This window comes from Chlorocebus sabaeus, chromosome 24 (genome assembly GCF_047675955.1).
Source record: "Chlorocebus sabaeus isolate Y175 chromosome 24, mChlSab1.0.hap1, whole genome shotgun sequence".
Classification (NCBI taxonomy): Eukaryota; Metazoa; Chordata; class Mammalia; order Primates; family Cercopithecidae; genus Chlorocebus; species Chlorocebus sabaeus.
The window spans coordinates 444742-461679 of NC_132927.1; the positions used below are offsets into that span (position 1 = coordinate 444742).

Here is a 16938-nt window from a genome sequence, read left to right on the forward strand (position 1 = left end):
TCGGCAGCGCGGCCCAGGACACGTCAGTCTTACCACTTCCGCCCTCAGTGGCAGGGACCTCAGCCTGGCGGAAAGCTCGTTGCATTGAATGTAGAGGGCCTTAGACGCTGCAGCCCCTGGGGACCTCTTCGCGACGGCTTCCCGGGGAGGGGGCTGAGGCCTGGCAGCCAGGACCCTGACGCCCTTTCGGGAGAGGAGTGGCAGCTAGGCCCGTTCGCTTGCTCCGGGAAAGATTTGGAGTTTGAGAGCTCTTGGCCAGGAGGCTCGCCCTGGCCGAGGCCCGAGAGGTGTACCCGCGGGCAAGAGCCTAGCGAGGGCCGGGGAGATGGAGCGCAGGCGGCGGCTTTGTTCGAAGCACCTGCCGGCTGAACCACCAGCTGCTGAGCCCTGCGAGGCGGTTCGTGGCCCCCCAACCAGGGAAGGGGCTCTGGGTATCTGTCCCATGCAGGGGTCCTACCGTCTGAATCTCACCTCACTCCTCTCCCACCTGTCACGAATGGCCCGCGCCAAAGTAATAAATATGTAATAGGAATGTCTTCCAGAGGCTGTGCTGGAGACTTCCCTGGCTGCACAGTGAGCGTTCAGTGCCCCACCATAAGCATGCCGAAACCCGGTCTGGCGCAGAGGCGCCCAAGGAGAGAGGGTGTCTGTCCTTTCACTCTCTGAGTTGGGCAGCCTGACACGGTTATTGTTAATTGGTAAAGTCTCTCGCGGTCCGTTAGTCTTCTTCTATGTTTTTGTTCTTATTTATCACTGTGTATGTCTTTGGGCTTCTCTTAACTTTGTATGGCAGATTATTTTGAAAAAGTTTACCCTTGTGTTTATCTCAGCGATTTTAAAGGGGATCTGCCGTCTAGGGAGTTCCCCTTGAAAATTGGACCTTTGAGTAGTGACTTCTGTTTTGCCACCTGGGAGCAACGTGTAAGGAAGTGGACTTAAGGTTCTCTCTCCCCAGGGGAAGAAGCACAGTGGAAAAATCACAAATGACTTCTGGCCTGAAAAGCCCTTAATTTACCTGCTTCTACAATTACTGCGCTTTATGACCCAGTTCATCTCCCTGCAGACATAGGTGAGGGTCAAAGAAGTAGATGGTGGAGTTTTTTAGACAATCAGTGAATTTTGTAATTAGAAAAAGAACTGAGGTCGGGCACAGTGGGCTCACACCTGTAATCCCAGTGTGTCCGAAATTGGTGGGTTCTTGGTCTCACTGACTTCAAGAAGGAAGCCGTGGACCCTCACATTGAGTGTTACAGTTCTTAAAGATGGTGTGTCCGGAGTTTGTTCCTTCAGACGTTCAGATGTGTCTGGAGCTTCTTCCTTCTGGTGGGTTCGTGGTCTTGCTGTCAGGAGTGAAGCTGTAGACCTTCGTGGTGAGTGTTACAGCTCTTAAAGGAAGTGCCTCAGGAGTTGTTTGTTCTTCCCGGTGGGTTTGTAGTCTTGCTGGCTTCAGGAATGAAGCTGCAGACCTTCGCCTTGAGTGTTACAGCTCATGGTAGCATGGACCCAGAGTGAGCAGCAGCAAGATTTATTACAGAGTGAAAGAACAAAACCTCCACAGGGTGGAAGGGGACCCCAGCGGGTTGCCACTGCTGGCTCCGGCAGCCTGCTTTTATTCCCTTATCTGGCCCCACCCACATCCTGCTGATGGTCCATTTTACAGAGAGCTGATTGGTCCGATTTGACAGAGTGCTGATTGGTACGTTTACAATCCTTGAGCTAGACACAGGGTCACAGAGTGCTAGTTAGCTAGATACAGTGTTAGCTAGATACAGAGTACCAATTGGTATGTTTACAAACTTTGAGCTAGACACAGAGTACTGATTGGTGTATTTACAAACCTTGAGCTAGACACAGAGTGCCGATTGGTGCATTTACAATCCTTGAACTAGACACAGAGTCAGAGTGCTAGTCCTCCAAGTCTCCATTCGGTTAGCTAGATACAGAGTACCAATTGGTGTATTCACAAACCCTGAGCTAGACACAGAGTGCTGACTGGTGCATATACGGTCCTCCAGCTAGATATAAAAGTTCTCTACTTTTTTAAAATCAGGATTCTCAGGGGAGGGGTTACCTGGTCATCAGCATTTTCTTTTCTTTTTTTTTAAAGCAAGCACTGAGGCCGGGCTCAGTGGCTCACACCTGTAATCCCAGCACTTAGGAAGCCGAGGTGGGTGGATCACCTGAGGTCAGGAGTTCGAGACCAGCCCGGCCAACATGGTGAAACCACGTCTCTACTAAAAATACAAAACAATTAGCCGGGCGTGGTGGCTCATGCCTATAATCCCAGCTACTTGGGAGGCTGAGGCAGGATAATCGCTTGAACCCGGGAGGTGGAGGTTGCGGTGATCTGAGACTGTACAATTGCACTCCAGTCTGGGCAACAAGAACCAAACTCTGTCTCAAAAAAATAAGCACTGATTTTGTTTTGTTTTCGTTGTTTTTTTTTTTTTTTTTTTTTTTTTTTTTGAGACAGTCTCGATCTGTCTCCCAGGCTGGAGTGCAGTGGCGCGATCTCAGCTCACTGCAAGCTCCACCTCCCAGGTTCATGCCATTCTCCTGCCTCAGCCTCCCGAGTAGCTGGGACTACAGGCGCCCGGACCACGCCTGGCTAATTTTTTTGTATTTTTTAGTAGAGACAGGGTTTCACGGTGTTAGCCAGGATCGTCTTGATCTCCTGACCTCGTAATCCGCCTGCTTCGGCCTCCCAAAGTGCTGGGATTACAGGCGTGAGCCACCACGACCGGCCAGCACTGATTTTGATATATACCCAGATTATATGAGCATACAAGGTAAAGTCAAAATAGCCTGGCATATGAGACCGCTCAGACCTGGATCCTAATTACTTCTCGAGGTACATTCCCCTTCTGGAACCCTATCCTGTATTCAAATAGAAATACTGAATATCATATTCTCTCAAGCCTACAAGCCTCATATTGTTCCTCCTGCCTAAACCACCCAATCTCCTATTCCCTACTTATCCTTTTTTTTTTTTTTTTTTTTGAGACGGAGTCTCGCTCTGTCGCCTAGGCTGGAGTGCAGTGGCGTGATCTCAGCTCACTGCAAGCTCGGCCTCCTGGGTTCACACCATTCTCCCGCCTCAGCCTCCCAAGTAGCTGGGAGTACAGATGCCTGCCACCATGCCCGACTCATTTTTGTTTTTGTATTTTCTGTAGAGACGGGGTTTCACAGTGTTAGCCAGGATGGTCTCCATCTCCTGAACTTGTGATCCGCCCGCCTCCACCTCCCAAAGTGCTGGGATTACAGGTGTGAGCCACCACACCTGGCCTTTTTTTTTTTTTTGAGACAGAGTCTCACTGTCAACCAGGCTGGAGTGCAGTGGTGTGATCTCAGTTCACTGTAGCCTCCACCTCCCGAGTTCAAGTGATTCTTCTGCCCCAGCCTCCAGAGTAGCTGGGACTACAGGTGCGCACCACCACGCCTGGCTAATTTTTGTATTTTTTAGTAGAGACGAGGTTTCACCATATTGACCAGGCTGGTCTCGAACTCCTGACTTTGTGATCCGCCCACCTCAACCTCCCAAAGTGCTGGGATTACAGGTGTAAGCCACCGCACTTGGCCTTATCCTTTTTTTTTTTTTTTTTTTTTTTGAACAGTGCAAATCTCTATAAAGCCTTCCCTTACATCTCCTCCCAGGTTTGTTTATAGCGTATCTCACTGTACTGTTATTTTACTTCTTATGTGTCTGTCTCCCTTGCTAATTTCAAACTCCTCACAGGAAGACTGTAATTTATTCATCTCTGTTTCTTCAGGACCTAGCAGTGTTTTTGTATATATTAGGCAGCTTAATACATGATCTTTGCATGAACTGGTTTACCCCCTGTACATGATGAGAGACTAGAGTTGCCACCAAGTTACCTATCCAGGGGCCAGCCTGTGGGATCAGATGGCCAGGATTGGGTGGGCCCCCTTACCATGGTGTGCCCTGGAAAACTGCTCATCTTGCTAAATTGAGGATGTAGAGCTGGTTTCCAGCAGAACTTTGGAACCATCCTGCCAGCAAGGTCAGACTGTCAATAAATAGGAATTTATTGCTAGTCTGTGGCATGATCTGTTCTTGAAGTATTTGTTCTGTTTTGGAGGATGGAAGATATAAGAATTTGGATTCTCCCCTTGTTCTTTACTCTGCCCCTCTGTCCCCCACTGATATAGTTGGGATAGTTATCCCTGCCCGAATCTCATGTTGAAATGTAATCTCCAATGCTGTAGGTAGGTCCTGGTGGGAGGTTTTTGGATCATGGGGGTGGACCCCTCATGGTTTGGTGTAGTATTCACCCTATGAGTTATCGCAAGATCTGGTTGTTTAAAAGTGTGTGGCACCTCCCCCACAACTCTCTGTCTCACACTCCCATTCTCACCCTGTGACATCCCTGCTTCCCCTTCACCTTCCGTTTTGATTGTAAGCTTTCTGAGGCCTCCCCATAAGCTGAGCCAGCACCACGCTTCCTATACAGCCTGCAGAATGGTGAGCCAATTAAACCTCTTTTTTTTTTTGAGACGGAGTCTTGCTGTGTTGCCAGGCTAGAGTGCAGTGGTGTGATCGTGGCTTACTGCAACCTCCCCCTCCTGGGTTCAAGTGATTCTTCTGCCTCAGCCTCCAGAGTAGCTGGTACTACAGGCATGCACCACCATGCCCAGCTAATTTTTGTATTTTTAGTAGAGATGGGGTTTCACCATGTTGGCCAGGATGGTCTCAATCTCTTGACCTCGTGATCCGCCTGCCTAATTCGGCCTCCCAGAGTGTTGAGATTACAGGCGTGAGCCACTGCACCCAGCCTAAACCTCTTTTCTGTACAAACTACCCAGCCTCACGTTTTTGTTTGTTTTTGTTTTTGAGACAGGGTCTCACTTTGTCACCCAGGCTGGAGTGCAGTGGTGCGATCTTGGTTCACTGCAACCTTCACCTCCCAGGCTCAAGTGATCCTCCTGAGTAGCAGAGACTGTAGGCACATGCCACCACACCTGGCTAATATTTGTATTTTTCGTAGAAATGCATCTTTGCTATGTTGCCCAAGCTGGTCTTGAACTCCTGGGCTCAGGTAATCCACCTGCCTTGGCTTCCCAAAGTGTTGAGATTACAGGCATGAGCCACGGTACCTGGCCTCAGGTATTTTTCTTTTTTTTTTTTTTTTTTTTTTTTTTGAGATGGAGTGTCGCTCTGAGTGTCGCTCTCACCAGGCTGGAGTGCAGTGGTGCAATCTCGGCTCACTGCGACCTCCAACTCCCTGGTTCAAGTGATTCTTCTGCCTCAGCCTCCCTAGTACCTGGGATTACAGGCATGCACCACCACGCCCAGCTGATTTTTGTATCTTTAGTAGAGACGGGGTTTCACCATGTTGGCCAGGATGGTCTTGATATTCTGACCTTGTAATCTCTCTGCCTCAGCCTCCCAAAATGTTGGGATTACAGGTGTGAGCCACCACGCCTGGCCTGGTATTTCTTTACAGCAATGCAAGAACGGCCTAATATACCCACCACACAAAATCTTTTTTTCCTGTTGTTTTTTTTTTTTTTTTAAATTTTGGATGGAGTCTCATTCTGTTGCCCAGGCTAGAGTGCAGTGGCGCGATCTTCCGGCATTTTTTTTTTTTTTTTCAGACAAAGTCTCACTCTGTAGCCCAGGCTGAAGTACAGTGGCATGATCTCGGCTCACTGCAACCTCTGCCTCCTGGCTTCAAGAGATTCTCCTGACTCTACCTCCCAAGTAGCTGGGATTACAGGCGCCTGCCACCACACACCCAGCTAATTTTTGTATTTTTAGTAGAGATGAATTTCATCATGTTGGTCAGGCTGATCTTGAACTCCTAACCTCAAGCAATCCACCAGCCTTGGCCTCCCAAAGTGCTGGGATTACAGGCGTGAGCCACTGCGCCTGGCTACAAAATCTTAAATTTAAACAACTCCTCTGTGACCACAACCTCCTGTTCTTCTCATGCTCTCAATTCCTACCAAACTTGTTTTTCCATTCCAGTGACACCTGCAACTCCTCTCTCTGCCCCTTTGGCCAGTTTCTAGCTTGTCTTCTGTGTCAGCTGCCTTGTTATAAAGAAATACCTGAGACTGGGTAATTTATAAGAAAAGAGCTTTAATTGGCTTGTGGTTCTGCAGGCTGTACAGGAAACATAATGCTGGCATCTGCTTCTGGGGAGGCCTCAGGAAGCTTACAATCATGGCAGAAGGCGAAGGGGGAGCAAGCATCTCACACAGTGGGAGCAGGAGCAAGAGGGCAAAGGGGGAGGTGCTACACACTTTTAAATGACCACATCTCATGATAACTCACTTCAAGAGGGTGGTGCTAAACATTCATCAGAAACCCACCTCCCTGATCCAATTACCTCCCACCAGGCCCCACCTCCAACATTGCAGATTACAATTGACCATGAGATTTGGGTGGGGACACAGATCCAAACCATATAATCTTCCTTACCCATGCAGCTTAGATTCCGCATTCCATCATTTCAGCCACGTTCTTGTGTATGTTCTTGATGCCCCTCTCCCATTGTTGTTTCACTGCAGCTGCCAAGCAAAACCCTAAATCATCCATCAACATTCAAGTACCTATAACCAAGACGCTAAAAGAATCACAAAACTGTAATACGTATCTATGGACAAGTTGTTCTCCAGCCTCAGTTGGGCCAATGCTACTCATTTTCTAAACCAGCTCTTTTCTCCACAATTAATCTGTCTTCTCATCAGTTGACCTGCCTATATAGCTTAGTGGGAGATGAAGTAAGAGAAGCAATTACGGATACCATGTTAGGTGCTGTGACAGACAAAGTATTGGGCCTGTGGGAGCACCCAGGAAGAAGGAATATCTAACTGAAGCTTGAGCAGTCAGTTAAGGTTTCTTTAAAATAGCTCCGCTGGGCGCGGTGGCTCATGGCTGTGATCCCAGCATTTTGGGAGGCTGAGGTGGGTGATCACCTGAGGTCGGGAGTTCGAGACCAGTCTGACCAACATGGAGAAACCCCGTCTCTACTAAAAAATACAAAATTAGCCTCACATGGTGGTGCATGCCAGCTACTGGGGAGGCTGAGGCGGGAGAATGGCTTGAACCAAGAAGGTGGAGGTTGCTGTGAGTCAAGATCACGCCATTGCACTCCAGCCTGGGCAACAAGAGCGAAACTCGGTCTCAAAACAAAAACAAAAACAAAACAGCTCCTATGCCAAGTTCTCAAGGAGATCTGGAGTTTGCCACAAATACAGAAAAGCAGTTTTGGAGTATTATGTGTGTGTTAAAAAATAAAATTGGGGAGGTAAGCAGGATCAGACTTAAAGCTGTATGAAAGAATCAGGACTTGATCCTGAAGGGAATGTGGAGAAACGGAATTGTTCCAAATGGAAATAAAATCAGATTTATGCTTTGGACTTGGGATGGACCAACTGGAGGAGAGCAGAAGGCTGGCTGGGGCCATCTGTTGGATGATGGAGGCGTGAACTAAGGGAGTGGCAGTGGGCTCAGAAAGCCATGAGAATATTGTCAAAGAGATAATCAGGAGGTAGAAGAGATAGGATTTGGTGATAGATTGAATGTAGGGACTGAGGCAGGAGAGTCTGGGATGACATTTGAGTGTCTCAATTAAGGGTGATTAGTGTACAACTCACAGAAAGGTCTGAGAGAAGAAAATAAGTTCAATTATTGATATGTTTAAGTTCGAGACGGATATGGTAAGTTCCATGCCTGGGGCAGACATGGCCATGTAATACTGGCTGCTGTATCTGAACTCCAGAGATATATGGGATGGAGATGAAATTAGGAGCAGTCAGCATAAATGTAGTATTGACACCATGGGTATGGACAAGATTAAGGGAGGATGTGAAGGTTTGAGAAAATAAAGCTTGTGATAGAACACTTGGGATATGATTAAGGGATGGATGGAGAAAGATACAGCTTCAGCGAACGCTGAGGAATGACCAGAAGGATGTAGAGGAAAACTAGAGAGTTCTGACTCATGAAAGATAAGAATGCATTTCAAGGTTAGATTTTCCTAGAACATGTTCAATACCTTACTGTTGCAATACTTTCACACTTGTATTTCTCATTTTCTCATGCTGCATTATAAGCTCTAGGATCATAGTGTCTCTGTTGGCCTTATTGAACTAAGGGGGCTGCAATGGGCTTGGAAAGCCTTGAGTGTATCATTAAAGAGATAAGTAGGAGATAGCAGAGACAGAATTTGATGAAAGATTGTAGGGATTGAGGAAGGAGGAAGGGTCTGGCATGACATTGGGTGACATTTTATCCAAGTATTCAGCACACTGTCTGGTACTTAGTAGGTACTCATATATCAATGAAAGGGCTGATCTTTAGGAGTTTCAGCAGACTGTGGAAGGTGCCTCTGGGAACGAGTATGTTTCCAACTGCACTTCATTCTCAAGTTTTGTGGCCAACGATGGATAGGAGGTGGATTGTGATGTATTCAGAACATGGGACCTTGAGGAGTTCCGTAACCAAAAGGACAAATTAACAACAGCCAGTGGAGACAAAAAGAACTGCTTCTCTTTCTTTCCCCCTCCAACTTCCTAGTGGAGGGCTGAGCCCAGCATCCCAGACTTGTGTGACTATATAGGCAAACATTTGGAGACCTACTTCACTTTGATACCCTAGCCTTCGGCGGCTCAAGGTGTTGGCCTTTGGATAGGAAGCTTCCAAGTAGTAAAGCTCCCTGCTCTCAGCAAGCCCAATACCATGGGGAAGGGAGATGTCGTAGAGGCAGCACCAACCACCACAGCCTACCACTCCATCATGGATGAATATGGTTATGAGGTGGGCAAGGTCATTGGCAATGGCTCCTATGGGACAGTATATGAGGCTTTCTACACAAAGCAGAAGGTCATGGTGGCAGTCAAGATCATATCAAAGAAGAAGGCCTCTGATGACTATCTTAACAAGTTCCTGCCCCGTGAGATACAGGTTGGAAAGGGGGCTGGAAGAGGGAAGTGGAGCTTGGTACTAAGCTGCTTGAGGTTTCTCAGAAGGGGTATGGCCACGAGGGGTGGGGCCAGAAATCCCTAAACCAGAACTGAATGTCTAACTAGCAGCTAGGAAAATTTATGTAAGTTAAACCTCTTTCCCATCCACCCACTCACCTCCAGCCCCCCAAAAAGTAAAGGTGCAAAACATAGCATTTGACCACAGGCCACCAGTTCTCTGGGGTTGAGGGGTTGATCCTATTGCAAAGTTCTAAGTCAGTAGCTGAGGGCAGGAGATGGCTGGGAGTGCCATCACAGTTCTCCCTTCCCAGGTTTGATGGGTCCTTCTTCTGGGGTCAGGTAATGAAAGTCTTGCGGCACAAGTACCTCATCAACTTCTATCAGGCCATTGAGACCACATCTCGAGTATACATCATTCTGGAGCTGGCTCAGGGTGGTGACGTCCTTGAATGGATCCAGCGCTACGGGGCCTGCTCTGAGCCCCTTGCTGGCAAGTGGTTCTCCCAGCTGACCCTGGGCATTGCCTACCTGCACAGCAAGAGCATCGTGCACCGGTGAGGGCGCTGCCACCCAGACTGGGTCCTTTGCCCTCAAGGGGGTTTTATGCACATCTCCCATTTCCTGCCCTTTTTTCCTCTCTCGAACTCCCTCCTCAATATCTAGGCCTATTCATGTACTCTATTTTAATCATATGGTCAAGGATACTGATAAAGTACTCACTGTTTGCACAGCATTTTATGAAATATGATGGTGAGCTCCTGGTGGTCCTCAGATACCATCCTCTCTCTCTCTCTCCCTACTTTGGGCTCTGCTCACAACTCCATGGCTTTCCTTCCTCTCTACCTTGTGCTCTCATAATGGTTTCTACCTCCCACTTCTTCTTTCCTCATCTTTACCCTCTGACCCCTGGCCCTTCAGCTCCCAGTCTAAAACTAAGCCCTCTCCCCAGCCTGATGCCCAGCCTTTCTGCTGCTGGTAGGGACTTAAAGTTGGAGAATCTGTTGCTGGACAAGCGGGAGAATGTGAAGATATCAGACTTTGGCTTCGCCAAGATGGTGCCTTCTAACCAGCCTGTGGGTCGTAGCTCTTCTTACCGCCAAGTGAACTGCTTTTCCCACCTCAGCCAGACTTACTGTGGCAGCTTTGCTTATGCTTGCCCGGAGATCTTACTAGGCTTGCCCTACAACCCTTTCCTGTCTGACACCTGGAGCATGGGCGTCATCCTTTACACTCTAATGGTCGCCCATCTGCCCTTTGATGACACCAATCTGAAAAAGCTGCTGAGAGAGACTCAGAAGGAGGTCACTTTCCCAGCTAACCATACCATCTCCCAGGAGTGCAAGGTACTGGCTACCTAAGGAGGGGTGAGCCCTCAGGGATGACCAACAGGGAGGGGTGAATATCCAACCTACGTCACCCAACCTAGGCCTCCCAACCCTGGGGAAAGGCTCTTCCCAAACCAGAGCCATCTCACACACTAGCTCCTGTCCTATAATAAACAGTATGGAAGGCATAAAGGGCCAACCACTAGGCTCCAAACCTTGCTTGATACACAGGTTCTAGCTTCTGTCTCTTTAGGCCAGAAGAGAATTATGGAAAGCATTCCTCCCAAGGAACTTTTCCCTTCCCCTCCAGGGAGTTAACTGCCTGGCTCTCCAAGATAAAATCAGAGCCACACCCACTTTGACCAGAGTGGCATGATGGGCTATCCTGCTTCTTTCTTAGGTCCAGCTGCTCATTGCCTGCATGGCACAATGGAGAAAAACTCAGGCAAGACCTCTCTCTCCCCTGCTCTAGAACCTGATCCTCCAGATGCTACACCAAGCCACTAAGCGTGCCACCATTCTGGACATCATCAAAGATCCCTGGGTGCTCAAGTTCCAGCATGAACAACCCACCCATGAGATCAGGCTGCTAGAGACCATGTGCCAGCTCCACAATACCACTAAACATCACCAATCCTTGGAAATTACGACCTGAAAATGGCTGAAGGAGGGGGCTAAGAGAGGAGCAAGCAGGAGGTCTTGGGCCAAAAATCTTTTATACCAAAAATAAATCTAAGTCTGATTTAGTTTTATCAGCTAGGGTCAAAGACATTCTTTTCTCAAGGCAATCTTATAGCAGGGAACACTGCTGGGGTAAGAGACGATTTCTGCCCACAGCCTGTAACCAATAATCTTGACACTGTTAAATCAACAGTGTAATTCATGATGTGGCTCATAGGAGATGGGGTGCTCAGATTAACACTCTATTTTGGGAAGCTTTATTATTCAACTCAATATCTGCTCATTATTTTACATCTTTGTGCTGTTTAAATGCTCAAGCGGTGGGGCAAAAGCCCTGGTTGCTCCACTTTGATTATGGCTCTGCCTGTCTATAGTCCAAGATGATGGCACTGTTAGTTCTTTTAGAAATGGGTATTCGAGCTGGGTGCAGTGACTCACGCCTGTAATCCCAGCACTTTGGGGGACTGAGGTGGGCAGATCACTTGAGGTCAAGAGTTCGAGACCAGTCTGGCCAACTTGGCAAAACCCTGTCTCTACTAAAAATACAAAAATTAGCCGGGAATAGTGGCACCTGGCTGAGGTATGAGAATCACTTGAACCCGGGAGTCGGGGATTGCAGTGAGCCAAGATCACTCTATTGCACTCCAGCCTGGGTGACAAAGTGAGACTCTGTCTCAAAAAAAAAAAAAAAAAAAAGAAAAGAAAAGAAATGGGTATTTGGGTGTATGAAGGACCTCGGTTCCTTTTCCCTCTTCCAGTGTCACCTTAACCACTACTGACAGAATAGCAGGGAGACAAGGCTTCTCACACTGTTGTTCCCAGACATAGAATTCAAACCAAGCCTTCTAGTAGTGAAAGCTACTGTGGGTTCTGGACAAAGGAAAGCTACTTGCTCCTTCCATGGTATTCTCCCTTCTTGTCCTTGAAAATGGGCTTTGTAAAATAAATTTGGGGTTGTCTTGGCAGAGGCACGACCAGGGGAAAGCAATGAGGGAAGACTCAGAGATGCCTACACATGGTTCTAAGTGGTAGATGGCAGTTTCTTCAATCGCAGCAACTAGGCAACTCTAGGACAAACCGACTTGAAAGATGAAACAGTGTTTGTCTGGAACATAGGTTGAGATATTAGGAATGCCCATTTGTTCTATGTTCCAACCGCCCTTCTTTGCTGTAATTATTCATTGCTTGAAATAAGGCTCTTGAGGACAAGGCTCCAAGGGCCAGGGGAACAGCTTCAGGGGTAGACAAGGCAGTATAGACACTAGGATTCCATCTGCCCAGTTTTATTGGGAACAAGGGCATTATAACTGCTATCAAAGAGAAGGGAGCCCAAGGGCTCCTTCTGTAGCAAGATCTTCTTCAGAGTTGAGCCAGGGCTGGGAGGGCAAGAGACCCTTTTTTCAGGCAGGGTCATACTACCACCCTCAGCAGGACTTCCCCAAAAAGTTATTCTCCTTTAGCTCAGCATTTGGCACTTAAGGAAAAAAGGACCAACAAAGGTAGCATTAGGAAGACAAGCCCAGATTTATCAGGATACCCACTCAGCCAACTGCTTTAGTGCTTCTTCATCTTCATCCGCTTTGGGAGCTTTGAGGACAAAGATACCCAGAGAAAAGAAAGGAGAAGGATTAAGGTCTGAGCAACTCTAACCATCCCCTGCTATGACATTCAGAGCCTGCTGAATTCTCTCTCCCCACAAAAAACCTAAAGGTGTGGTCCTTCTGCTTGCTAGGCTGCTGTTCAATCCCATAGCACCTTTGTGCAAATTAGAAAAAAGGTGCCTCTTGCTCCTGCCATTTGTAGCCCTAAACCAGGGTACACAGCTTGCTGAGTGAAGCACAGGCTAGGTGGGTGCCCATATGCAGTCAACAACCTGCACAACTGCAGCAGCAGCCCTTTCTGTGTGGCTCCTTTGAGGCAGGATGGATGAGGAATAATCTTTCCCCATACCTCTCCTACCCTCTTAAGTCCTCAAGACAACAGAACAACCCTGCATACCTGGCTCTGCCGGCAGATGAGTAGAAGGTACACTAGGCAATTTGACTGGGGGTTCTTCCTCCTTGTCGCCCACACTTAACAACTCCTGGGCCAATTCCTCCTGTTCCAGCAACTCTAGCTCCTCCAGCAGTTCATCCTGTATAGGGAAGACAAGACCATTTAAGATGAAGAAAAAAACATCTACCTCCAAAAACATATTGAAGTTCCCTCCCAAACTTGCCCCAAGAGCCTCTCTTGGGTGTTCCTTCTGGCCAGTCCCATACTTTCTCCAAAAGGCCCTGACCCCTCACCCCCAATCACCTCATCCACATCATCTCCAAAGCCCATAGGCCGAGAAATGGCATCTGAGATCTGCTGGGCCACCTCCTGTTGTTCTGTGATGTCAGTCATCAGTTCATCTACCTTGTCAATGTCCCTGAGAATGAGATAGACAGCTAAGAAATCAGGCAACAATGCCCCCTTGACTTCCTCATGTCACATGAATGAAACCCCTCCTGCCTTGTATTGTCACACTGATAAGCCCATAGCTATCAATCAGAAGAGATCCCTGGAAAACTGCAAAGACGCAAGTCTGGGCTAAGAAATAGCAAGGAGCCACACTGGAGAGGATAGGTTTCATTCCCTTTCCTGAAGGATCTTTAAGAATTAGAAAAGGTAGCCGGGAGCGGTGGCTCACAGTTGTGATCCCAGCACTTTGGGAGGCCAAGGCAGGTGGATCACCTGAGGTCAGGAGTTCAAGACCAGCCTGGCCAAAATAGTGAAACTCCGTCTCCACTAAAAATACAAAAATGAGCTGGGAACAGTAGCGCACAACTGTAATCCCAGCTACTCAGGAGGCTGAGGCAGGAGAATCACTTGAACCCAGGAGGCAGAGGTTGCAGTGAGCCGAGATCGTGCCACTGCACTCCAGCCTGGGTGACAGAGCAAGACTGTCTCAAAAAGCAAAACAAAACAAAAAAAAAGAATTAGCGAAGGCATCTTTGCTCCCTAGAATGCCCCAGGCAGCGAAAGAATCTTATAGGAAGCAAGGGGCAGACAGAGGTCTAGCCATTACAAGTATCTATACTGCAAATCCACATTCTGAGAGGCTTTAAAGTTTAAAATGTGAGGCCGGGTGCAGTGGCTCACGCCTGTAATCCCAGCACTTTGGGAGGCCGAGGTGGGCAGATCACGAAGTCAGGAGATCGAGACCATCCTGGCTAACACAGTGAAACCCCGTCTCTACTAAAAATGCAAAAAAAAAAAAATTAGCCGGGCAAGGTGGTAAGCGCCTGTAGTCCCAGCTACTTGGGAGGCTGAGGCAGGAGAATGGCGTGAACCTGGGAGGCAGAGCTTGCAGTGAGCCGAGATTGCGCCACTGCACTCCAGTCCGGGCCACAGAGCAAGACTCCGTCTCGGGGGGGAAAAAAAAAAAGTTTAAAGTGTGATAGCCAGCCACTCTTCCCAGTTCTTGGGTCCCCTCCACCCCTTCCCCCGTACCCACATGTCCTGGTAGGCTTTCTTCATGCCTTGGGCAGCAAGCTCCATGGTACGAAGGACTTCTGCATTGGTGGTGGCATTCTCAATGGCCTCACGCTGAAACTCCAGGGTGGATAATGTCCCATCAGTTTGTGCCAGCTGCTGTTCGAATCTTTTCTTCCTCCGCAAAGCCTGTAGGGCAGCTGACCCAGCCGATAACCTTAACATCAAGGGTCAGAAGCACCTGCTTCCCATCTGGGCCCTCCCCATAGGCTTGTTTCCCTCATTACCTCTCTTATTCTTGGTCCCATACTTCTTGGCTGTTTGTAGCTCCTGTTGAATCTTCTGCTCCAAAAATTCCTGTTTCTTGATCAGTATCTTCTCTGTCTCCTTCAGTTTCTGTATTGCTTCTTCAGAGGTTGGCCCTTTCTCCTTCTTACCTGAGGAGTCCAGTGGAGTAGGCCCAAATTTTGTGAAGGAAAAATATTAGTCACCAATCATTGAATACATAGTATGTGCTAGGGACCTGACTGTGTTATTGTTAATCCCCAAATCTCTACAATGAATGTGCTCTCTCTTCACTTAAAAATGTGAAAACAACCACAAAGATGTTAAAAATCACAATTAATAAGAGATTGTTCAGGAATCAAAATGTGGCAGTATGAGTTCTAAAACCAATATTCTTTTTTTTTTTTTTTTTTTTTGAAACGGAGTTTCGTTCTGTCACCCAGGCTGGAGTGCAGTGGCCGGATCTCAGCTCACTGCAAGCTCCGCCTCCCGGGTTCACGCCATTCTCCTGCCTCAGCCTCCCGAGTAGCTGGGACTACAGGCGCCCACCACCTCACCTGGCTATTTTTTCGTATTTTTTATTAGAGACGGGGTTTCACCGTGTTAGCCAGGATGGTCTCGATCTCCTGACCTCGTGATCCACCCGTCTCAGCCTCCCAAAGTGCTGGGATTACAGGCTTGAGCCACTGCGCCCGGCTCCAATATTCTTTTTACTATTCCTGCCTGCCTTTTTTTTTCTTTAGGCAAAGTTTCGGTCTTGTTGCCCAGGCTGGAATGCAATGGTGTGATCTCGGCTCACCTCAACCTCCGCCTCCTGGGTTCAAGCGATTCTCCTGCCTCAGCCTCCCAAATAGCTAGGATTACAGGCATGTGCCACCACGCCTGGCTAATTTTTTGTATTTTTAGTAGAGACAGGGTTTCTCCATGTTGGCCAGGCTGGTGTCAAACTCCCAACCTCAGGTGATCTACCTGCCTTGGCCTCCCAAAGTGCTGGGATTACAGGCGTGAGCCACCGTGCCAGGCCTTCTTTTCTTTGAGATGGAGTCTCGCTCTGTTGCCCAGGTCAGAGTGCAGTGGCATGATCTAGGCTCATTGCAACCTCCGCCTCCTGCGTTCAAGTGATTCTCCTGCGTCAGCCTCCCTGAGTAGCTGGGACTACGGGCACACATCACCATGCACACCTAATTTTTGTATTTTTTTTTTTTTTCTTTTGAGATGGAATCTCCCTCTGTCACCCAGGATGGAGTGCAGTGGTGCAATCTTGGCTCACTGCAACCTCTGCCTCCTGGGTTCAAGCGATTCTCCTTCCTCAGCCTCCCTGAGTAGCTGGGACTACAGGCGCGCGCCACCACACCCAGCTAATTTTTTTTTTTTAATTTTTATTTTTAGTAGAGACGAGGTTTCACCATGTTGGCCAGGCTGGTCTCGAACTCTTGACCTCAGGTGATCCACCCGCCTCGGCCTCCCAAAGTGCTGGGATTACAGGCGTGAGCCACCGCGCCCGGCCAATTTTTGTATTTGTAGCAGAGACGGGGTTTCACCATACTGGCCAGGCTGGTCTTAAACTCCTGACCTCATGATCCACCCACGTCGGCCTCCCAAAGTGTTGCGATTACAGGCGTGAGCCACCGCGCCCGGCCAAGAAGGCAGTCTTTCTTCTTCATCTTAGATCCCTCTTGCCCAGCACAAAGTATTATAGAACAAAGTTTTGAAAAGGGCTGAAGACAGCAGGAAACTCGTCTTCAAGCCTGAACAGTGGGAGCCAGCACCATCGCCACGCCCTCAACTCAAGTCCCCTCCCCGATCTTGAGTTCTTCCCTCAGAGAGTGAGGGAGGACGGCGGACGGGAACCAGGCGCCTTGACATGGTGTGCCTTTTGGCACCGGCGATGAGCCTTGCTCCGCCATCGGCCGCCGGGGTTTTCCAGTCAGCCTGTCTCCTGATTCTCTTCCCCTGCCCGGCGCAGCGGTCCGGCCGAATCTCGCCGGGATCTCCTCTTCCCCCGCACCAGCCAGCGCCTCCTGGCTGGCCAGTCCCACCCCGGCTCACCCTTCCCGAAGAGCTTGCCGAGACCACTCATCGCGAGCTCGCCTATCCCGCCTCCGCCCCTCGGCGTCCTCCAGACTTCCGCCTTGCTCCTGGGAGGGTGATGGTCTCATCACACAGGGACCAGCCTTGCCCAATCCCTCCTCAGGGCGCCGCCGCGACATCATCAAGAGGCGCAAACGAGACCACC

At 48.7% G+C, this 16938-nt stretch overlaps 2 protein-coding genes across 8 annotated transcripts; one reads left to right on the forward strand and one right to left on the reverse strand.

The window, feature by feature from the left end:
- The first annotated feature begins 119 nt into the window (after positions 1-119).
- Positions 120-11030, forward strand: TSSK4 (testis specific serine kinase 4). 5 transcript variants are annotated; one of them, XM_007986304.3, is made up of 4 exons: positions 6795-8932; positions 9292-9506; positions 9902-10295; positions 10750-11030. In XM_007986304.3, exons 1-4 carry the CDS (start codon positions 8708-8710, stop codon positions 10930-10932), a joined length of 1017 nt encoding a protein of 338 aa, XP_007984495.1. In that variant the 5' UTR covers positions 6795-8707; the 3' UTR covers positions 10933-11030. The 5 variants fall into 5 exon arrangements, 1 of the variants encoding a protein (XP_007984495.1); XR_005236070.2 differs by lacking the exons at positions 6795-8932; positions 9292-9506; positions 9902-10295 and adding exons at positions 120-397; positions 956-1069 and having other exon boundaries at positions 10750-10821; XR_495695.3 differs by lacking the exons at positions 6795-8932; positions 9292-9506; positions 9902-10295 and adding an exon at positions 120-397 and having other exon boundaries at positions 10678-10858.
- On the reverse strand, positions 6084-16928 carry CHMP4A (charged multivesicular body protein 4A). 3 transcript variants are annotated; one of them, XM_073010852.1, is made up of 7 exons: positions 16752-16928; positions 14705-14854; positions 14440-14617; positions 13257-13371; positions 12957-13092; positions 12500-12545; positions 6084-6534 (listed from the first exon to the last, which is right to left on the reverse strand). In XM_073010852.1, the coding sequence occupies exons 1-7, from the start codon at positions 16780-16782 to the stop codon at positions 6477-6479; spliced, it is 714 nt and encodes a 237-aa protein (XP_072866953.1). In that variant the 5' UTR covers positions 16783-16928; the 3' UTR covers positions 6084-6476. The 3 variants fall into 3 exon arrangements, with proteins under 3 accessions (XP_072866953.1, XP_072866954.1, XP_007984494.3); XM_073010853.1 differs by lacking the exon at positions 12500-12545 and having other exon boundaries at positions 16752-16927; XM_007986303.3 differs by lacking the exon at positions 6084-6534 and having other exon boundaries at positions 12226-12545; positions 16752-16876.
- Between the last annotated feature and the right edge of the window lie 10 nt (positions 16929-16938).

What these genes read in the sequence shown, in the direction of transcription:
- TSSK4 (XM_007986304.3), top strand. Translation starts at nt 8,708, where the DNA reads ATGGGGAAGGGAGATGTCGTAGAGGCAGCACCAACCACCACAGCCTAC. An exon ending in AGCAAGAGCATCGTGCACCG is followed by an intron (nt 9,507 to 9,901) that starts GTGAGGGCGCTG and finishes CCCTCTCCCCAG; the next exon opens with CCTGATGCCCAGCCTTTCTG. An exon ending in CCATCTCCCAGGAGTGCAAG is followed by an intron (nt 10,296 to 10,749) that starts GTACTGGCTACC and finishes CCCCTGCTCTAG; the next exon opens with AACCTGATCCTCCAGATGCT.
- CHMP4A (XM_073010852.1), bottom strand. Translation starts at nt 16,782, where the DNA reads ATGAGTGGTCTCGGCAAGCTCTTCGGGAAGG. An exon ending in AAGAAAGCCTACCAGGACAT is followed by an intron (nt 13,372 to 14,439) that starts GTGGGTACGGGG and finishes TCTCATTCTCAG; the next exon opens with GGACATTGACAAGGTAGATG. An exon ending in TTGGAGATGATGTGGATGAG is followed by an intron (nt 13,093 to 13,256) that starts GTGATTGGGGGT and finishes TTCCCTATACAG; the next exon opens with GATGAACTGCTGGAGGAGCT.